Source organism: Lampetra fluviatilis, chromosome 71 (genome assembly GCF_964198595.1).
Source record: "Lampetra fluviatilis chromosome 71, kcLamFluv1.1, whole genome shotgun sequence".
NCBI lineage: Eukaryota > Metazoa > Chordata > Hyperoartia > Petromyzontiformes > Petromyzontidae > Lampetra > Lampetra fluviatilis.
The window spans coordinates 3226129-3235016 of NC_136345.1; the positions used below are offsets into that span (position 1 = coordinate 3226129).

An 8888-nucleotide genomic window follows, 5' to 3' on the forward strand; every position below is an offset into this window, starting at 1 on the left:
AGCTCACTCATTCACCCACTCACCCATTCACTCACTCACCAGCTCACTCATTCACTCACTCACCCATTCACTCACTCACCAGCTCACTCATTCACCCACTCACTCATTAACTCACTCACCAGCTCACTTATTCACCCACTCACTCATTCACTCATTCACTCACCAGCTCACTCATTCACCCACTCACCCATTCACTCACTCACCAGCTCACTCATTCACTCACTCACCAGCTCACTCATTCACCCACTCACTCATTCACTCACTCAACAGCTCACTCATTCACCCACTCACTCATTCACTCACTCAACAGCTCACTCATTCACCCACTCACCCATTCACTCACTCACCAGCTCACTCATTCACTCACTCACCCATTCACTCACTCACCAGCTCACTCATTCACCCACTCACTCATTAACTCACTCACCAGCTCACTCATTCACCCACTCACTCATTCACTCACTCAACAGCTCACTCATTCACCCACTCACTCATTCACTCACTCACCAGCTCACTCATTCATCCACTCACTCATTCACTCACTCACCAGCTCACTCATTCACCCACTCACTCATTCACTCACTCACCAGCTCACTCATTCACCCACTCACTCATTCACTCACTCAACAGCTCACTCATTCACCCACTCACTCATTCACTCACTCACCAGCTCACTCATTCACCCACTCACTCATTCACTCACTCACCAGCTCACTCATTCACCCACTCACTCATTCACTCACTCACCAGCTCACTCATTCACCCACTCACTCATTCACTCACTCACCAGCTCACTCATTCACCCACTCACTCATTCACTCACTCACCAGCTCACTCATTCACTCACTCACTCATTCACTCACTCACCAGCTCACTCATTCTCCCACTCACTCACCCACTCACTCAGCCACCCACTCACCCATTCACTCAGCTACGCATTCAACCCACTCATTCATTCACTCACTCACCAGCTCACTCATTCACCCACTCACTCATTCACCCACTCACCAGCTCACGCATTCAACCCACTCATTCATTCACTCACTCACCAGCTCACTCATTCACCCACTCACTCATTCACTCACTCACCAGCTCACTCATTCACCCACTCACTCATTCACTCATTCACCCACTCACTCATTCACTCACTCACTCACCAGCTCACTCATTCACCCACTCACCCATTCACTCACTCACCAGCTCACTCATTCACTCACTCACCAGCTCACTCATTCACCCACTCACTCATTCACTCACTCAACAGCTCACTCATTCACCCACTCACTCATTCACTCACTCACCAGCTCACTCATTCACTCACTCACCAGCTCACTCACTAATTCACCCACTCACTCATTCACTCACTCACTCACCAGCTCACTCATTCACCCACTCACTCATTCACTCACTCATTCACTCACTCACCAGCTCACTCATTCAACCACTCCCTCATTCACTCACTCACCAGCTCACTCATTCACTCACTCACCAGCTCACTCATTCACTCACTCACCAGCTCACTCATTCACCCAATCACTCATTAACTCACTCACCAGCTCACTCATTCACCCACTCACTAATTCACTCACTCACCAGCTCACTCATTCACCCACTCACTAATTCACTCACTCACCAGCTCACTCACTCAACCACCCACTCACCCATTCACTCAGCTACGCATTCACCCACTCATTCATTCACTCACTCACCAGCTCACTCATTCACTCACTCGCTAGCTCACTCATTCACCCACTCACTTATTCACTCACTCACCAGCTCACTCATTCACTCACAAGCTCACTCATTCACTCACTCACCCACTCACTCAGCCACCCACTCACTCATTCACTCACTCACCAGCTCACTCATTCACCCACTCACTCATTCACTCACTCACCAGCTCACTCATTCACTCACTCACTCAACAGCTCACTCATTCACCCACTCACTCATTACCTCACTCACCAGCTCACTCACTCACCAGCTCACTCATTCACCCACTCACTCATTCACTCACTCACCAGCTCACTCAATCACCCACTCACTCATTCACTCATTCACCCACTCACTCATTCACTCACTCACCAGCTCACTCATTCACCCACTCACCCATTCACTCACTCACCAGCTCACTCATTCACTCACTCACCAGCTCACTCATTCACCCACTCACTCATTCACTCACTCAACAGCTCACTCATTCACCCACTCACTCATTCACTCACCAGCTCACTCATTCACCCACTCACCCATTCACTCACTCACCAGCTCACTCATTCACTCACTCACCAGCTCACTCATTCACCCACTCACTCATTCACTCACTCACCAGCTCACTCATTCACCCACTCACTCATTCACTCACTCACCAGCTCACTCATTCACCCACTCACTCATTCACTCACTCAACAGCTCACTCATTCACCCACTCACTCATTCACTCACTCACCAGCTCACTCACTCACCAGCTCACTCACACACCAGCTCACTCATTCACTCACTCACCAGCTCACTCAATCACCCACTCACTCATTCACTCATTCACCCACTCACTCATTCACTCACTCACCAGCTCACTCATTCACCCACTCACCCATTCACTCACTCACCAGCTCACTCATTCACTCACTCACCAGCTCACCCATTCACTCACTCACCAGCTCACTCATTCACTCACTCACCAGCTCACTCATTCACTCACTCACTCATTACCTCACTCACCAGCTCACTCATTCACTCACTCACCAGCTCACTCATTCACTCACTCACTCATTACCTCACTCACCAGCTCACTCATTCACTCACTCACCAGCTCACTCATTCACTCACTCACCAGCTCACTCACACACCAGCTCACTCATTCACTCACTCACCAGCTCACTCAATCACCCACTCACTCATTCACTCATTCACCCACTCACTCATTCACTCACTCACCAGCTCACTCATTCACCCACTCACCCATTCACTCACTCACCAGCTCACTCATTCACTCACTCACCAGCTCACTCATTCACCCACTCACTCATTACCTCACTCACCAGCTCACTCATTCACTCACTCACCAGCTCACTCATTCACTCACTCACCAGCTCACTCATTCACCCACTCACTCATTCACTCATTCACTCACTCACCAGCTCACTCATTCACCCACTCACTCATTCACTCATTCACTCACTCACCAGCTCACTCATTCACCCACTCACTCATTCACTCACTCACCAGCTCACTCATTCACCCACTCATTCATTACCTCACTCACCAGCTCACTCATTCACCCACTCACTCATTACCTCACTCACCAGCTCACTCATTCACCCACTCACTCATTACCTCACTCACCAGCTCACTCATTCACCCACTCATTCATTACCTCACTCACCAGCTCACTCATTCACCCACTCACTCATTCACTCAGCTACCCACTCACCCACTCACTCACCAACTCACTCATTCACCCACTCACCCATTCACTCAGCTACCCACTCACTCATTCACTCACTCACCAGCTCACTCATTCACCCACTCACTCATTCACTCACTCACCAGCTCACTCATTCACCCACTCACTCATTCACTCACTCACCAGCTCACTCATTCACCCACTCACTCATTCATTCACTCACCAGCTCACTAATTCACTCACTCACCAGCTCACTCATTCACCCACTCACTCATTCACTCACTCACCAGCTCACTCATTCACCCACTCACTCATTCACTCACTCACTCACTCACTCACCAGCTCACTCATTCACCCACTCACTCATTCACTCACTCACTCATTCACTCACTCACCAGCTCACTCATTCAACCACTCCCTCATTCACTCACTCACCAGCTCACTCATTCACTCACTCACCAGCTAACTCATTCACTCACTCACCAGCTCACTCATTCACCCACTCACTCATTCACTCACTCAACAGCTCACTCATTCACCCACTCACTAATTCACTCACTCACCAGCTCACTCATTCACCCACTCACTAATTCACTCACTCACCAGCTCATTCACTCAGCTACCCACTCACCCACTCACTCGCCAGCTCACTCATTCACCCACTCACGCATTCACTCACTCGCCAGCTCACTCATTCACCCACTCACCCATTCACTCACTCACCAGCTCACTCATTCACTCACTCACCAGCTCACTCATTCACCCACTCACTCATTCACTCACTCAACAGCTCACTCATTCACCCACTCACTCACTCACTCATTCACTCTCTCACCAGCTCACTCATTCACCCACTCACTCATTCACTCTCTCACCAGCTCACTCATTCACCCACTCACTCACCAGCTCACTCATTCACCCACTCACACATTCACTCACTCACCAGCTCACTCATTCACCCACTCACTCATTCACTCACTCACCAGCTCACTCATTCACCCACTCACTCATTCACTCACTCACCAGCTCACTCATTCACCCACTCACTCATTCACTCACTCACTCATTCACTCACTTACCAGCTCGCTCATTCAACCACTCCCTCATTCACTCATTCACCAGCTCACTCATTCACCCACTCACTCACTCACCAGCTCACTCATTCACCCACTCACACATTCACTCACTCACCAGCTCACTCATTCACTCACTCACTCATTCACTCATTCACCAGCTCACTCATTCACCCACTCACTCACTCACCAGCTCACTCATTCACCCACTCACTCATTCACTCACTTACCAGCTCACTCATTCACCCACTCACTCACTCACCAGCTCACTCATTCACCCACTCACTCATTCACTCACTCACCAGCTCACTCATTCACCCACTCCCTCATTCACTCATTCACCAGCTCACTCATTCACTCACTCACCAGCTCACTCATTCACCCACTCATTCATTAACTCACTCACCAGCACCACTCATTCACCCACTCACTAATTCACTCACTCACCAGCTCATTCACTCAGCTACCCACTCACCCACTCACTCGCCAGCTCACTCATTCACCCACTCACGCATTCACTCACTCGCCAGCTCACTCATTCACCCACTCACCCATTCACTCACTCACCAGCTCACTCATTCACTCACTCAACAGCTCACTCATTCACCCACTCACTCATTCACTCTCTCACCAGCTCACTCATTCACCCACTCACTCATTCACTCTCTCACCAGCTTACTCATTCACCCACTCACTCACCAGCTCACTCATTCACCCACTCACACATTCACTCACTCACCAGCTCACTCATTCACCCACTCACTCATTCACTCACTCACCAGCTCACTCATTCACCCACTCACTCATTCACTCACTCACCAGCTCACTCATTCACCCACTCACTCATTCACTCAGCTACCCACTCACTCATTCACTCACTCACCAGCTCACTCATTCACTCACTCACTCATTCACTCACTTACCAGCTCGCTCATTCAACCACTCCCTCATTCACTCATTCACCAGCTCACTCATTCACTCACTCACCAGCTCACTCATTCACCCACTCACTCATTCACTCACTCACCAGCTCACTCATTCACCCACTCACCCATTCACTCACTCACCAGCTCACTCATTCACTCACTCACCAGCTCACTCATTCACCCACTCACTCATTCACTCACTCACCAGCTCACTCATTCACTCACAAGCTCACTCATTCACCCACTCACTCAGCCACCCACTCACTCATTCACTCACTCACCAGCTCACTCATTCACCCACTCACTCATTCACTCACTCACCAGCTCACTCATTCACCCACTCACTCATTCACTCACTCACCAGCTCACTCATTCACCCACTCACTCATTCACTCACTCACCAGCTCACTCATTCACCCACTCACTCAGCTGCCCATTCACTCACCCATGAACTCATTCACTCACCCACTCAGTGCATATCACAATAGGTGCTGTGTTGATGATTGTGATGCTGAGTTTATTAGCTATTTAACTGAAGCCATTCGATTGATTGTACATTTAGAAAAAAAATAAACGCGTAACCCGACTGCCCTTTCTGCTGTCAGTAGATGAGTGAGTGGATGGGTGAGTGGATGAGTGGGTGAGTGAGTGAGTGAGTGGGTGAGTGAGTGAGTGGGTGACTGAGTTAGTGGGTGAGTGACTGAGTGAGTGGGTGAGTGACTGAGTGAGTGGGTGAGTTTGTGAGTTGGTGAGTGAGTGGGTGACTGTGTGAGTGGGTGAGTGAGTGGGTGAGTGAATGGGTGAGTGGGTGAGTGAGTGGGTGACTGAGTGAGTGGGTGAGTGAGTGGGTGAGTGAGTGAGTGGGTGACTGAGTGAGTGGGTGAGTGACTGAGTGAGTGGGTGAGTGACTGAGTGAGTGGGTTAGTGAGTCGGTAACTGAGTGAGTGGGTGAGTTAATGAGTGAATGAGTGGGTGAGTGAATGAGTGAGTGGGTGAATGAGTGAGTTGGTGAGTTAATGAGTGAGTGGGTGAGTGGGTGAGTGAGTAGGTGGCTGAGTGAATGAGCGGGGAAGTGAGTGAATCGGTGAATGAGTGAGTGGGTGATGGGTAACTGAGTTTGTGGGTGACTGAGTTTGTGGGTGATTGAGTGAATGAGTGAGTGGGTGAATGAGTTAGTTGGTGAATGTATGAGTGAGTGAGCGGGGGAGTGAGTGAGTGAGTGGGTGAGTGAGTGGGTGGGTGAGTGGGTGGGTGAGTGAGTGAGTGGGTAAGTGAGTGGGTGAATGACTGAGTGAATGAGTGAGTGGGTGAGTGAGTGGGTGAGTTGGTGAGTTGGTGAGTGGGTGAGTGATTGACTGAGTGTCAAGATCGGCCTCAGTGGAGGAGGCTCGTGAAGGACGCTACTGGGCAGTTGGAGGCAGTCGCCCTCCAACAACAACGGAGGGCGGAGGAGCGACGCTCACAACAACGAGCGGAGCGCCGGGTGGCTAAAGCACAGCAAGTTGGCACAGTAGGGGGCGCATGTGCACCTAGCCTGGCACAGCAGCAGTCAACCCACGGCACCTGCTGGGTCTGTCACGTGACCTCCTCCTCATGCACCTAGCCTGGCACAGCAGTACAACCCATGGCACCTGCTGGGTCTGCCACGTGACCTCCTCCTCATGCACCAAGCCTGGCACAGCAGTCAACCCATGGCACTACTGGGTCTGCCACGTGACCTCCTCATGCACCTAGCCTGGCACAGCAGTAGAACCCATGGCACCTGCAGGGTCTGCCACGTGACCTCCTCCTCATGCACCTAGCCTGGCACAGCAGTACAACCCATGGCACCTGCTGGGTCTGCCACGTGACCTCCTCCTCATGCACCTAGCCTGGCACAGCAGTACAACCCATGGCACCTGCTGGGTCTGCCACGTGACCTCCTCCTCATGCACCAAGCCTGGCACAGCAGTCAACCCATGGCACTACTGGGTCTGCCACGTGACCTCCTCATGCACCTAGCCTGGCACAGCAGTAGAACCCATGGCACCTGCAGGGTCTGCCACGTGACCTCCTCCTCATGCACCTAGCCTGGCACAGCAGTACAACCCATGGCACCTGCTGGGTCTGCCACGTGACCTCCTCCTCATGCACCAAGCCTGGCACAGCAGTCAACCCATGGCACTACTGGGTCTGCCACCTGACCTCCTCATGCACCTAGCCTGGCACAGCAGTAGAACCCATGGCACCTGCAGGGTCTGCCACGTGACCTCCTCCTCATGCACCTAGCCTGGCACAGCAGCACAACCCATGGCACCTGCTGGGTCTGCCACGTGACCTCCTCATGCACCTAGCCTGGCACAGCAGTACAACCCATGGCACCTGCTGGGTCTGTCACGTGACCTCCTCCTCATGCACCTAGCCTGGCACAGCAGCAGTCAACCCATGGCACCTGCTGGGTCTGCCACGTGACCTCCTCCTCATGCACCTAGCCTGGCACAGCAGTACAACCCATGGCACCTGCTGGGTCTGTCACGTGACCTCCTCCTCATGCACCTAGCCTGGCACAGCAGTACAACCCATGGCACCTGCTGGGTCTGCCCCGTGACCTCCTCCTCATGCACCTAGCCTGGCACAGCAGTCAACCCATGGCACCTGCTGGGTCTGCCACGTGACCTCCTCCTCATGCACCTAGCCTGGCACAGCAGTCAACCCATGGCACCTGCTGGGTCTGCCACGTGACCTCCTGCTCATGCACCTAGCCTGGCACAGCAGTACAACCCATGGCACCTGCTGGGTCTGCCCCGTGACCTCCTCCTCATGCACCTAGCCTGGCACAGCAGTCAACCCATGGCACCTGCTGGGTCTGCCACGTGACCTCCTCCTCATGCACCTAGCCTGGCACAGCAGTCAACCCATGGCACTACTGGGTCTGCCCCGTGACCTCCTCCTCATGCACCTAGCCTGGCACAGCAGTACAACCCATGGCACCTGCTGGGTCTGTCACGTGACCTCCTCCTCATGCACCTAGCCTGGCACAGCAGTCAACCCATGGCACCTGCTGGGTCTGTCACGTGACCTCCTCCTCATGCACCTAGCCTGGCACAGCAGTCAACCCATGGCACCTGCTGGGTCTGCCACGTGACCTCCTCCTCATGCACCTAGCCTGGCACAGCAGTACAACCCATGGCACCTGCTGGGTCTGTCACGTGACCTCCTGCTCATGCACCTAGCCTGGCACAAGCGTCGTGGTGACGTCACCGCCACTTAGTGGCCAATGGCGGTTGTTGTTGTTGTTGTTGATTGACAGGGTGAGTCGATCTCCATGACAACAACAACGGGGGAGGGGGCGGGGCGAGACGTGGGCACCGGAACCGGAAACCCCCCCCCCCACCCTCTCTCCCTCCGCGGTCACTTCCGTTTCCGGCGACCCCACGTGACCTCTTCCCCCAGGCAAGATGGCGGCGCTCATGGTTTCGCGTGGTCTGGTACCCGGTGAGTCGC

The 8888-nt window shown here is 52.8% G+C and overlaps 1 protein-coding gene across 1 annotated transcript in view; it reads left to right on the forward strand.

The window, feature by feature from the left end:
* Window positions 1-8798: 8798 nt before the first annotated feature.
* LOC144952951 (sodium- and chloride-dependent GABA transporter 1-like) overlaps window positions 8799-8888 on the forward strand; it is a 71291-nt gene continuing 71201 nt past the window's right edge. The window contains 1 exon segment of the mRNA XM_078883438.1: window positions 8799-8879. Within this exon segment, the coding sequence (XP_078739564.1) occupies window positions 8843-8879 (37 nt within the window). The 5' untranslated portion in view covers window positions 8799-8842.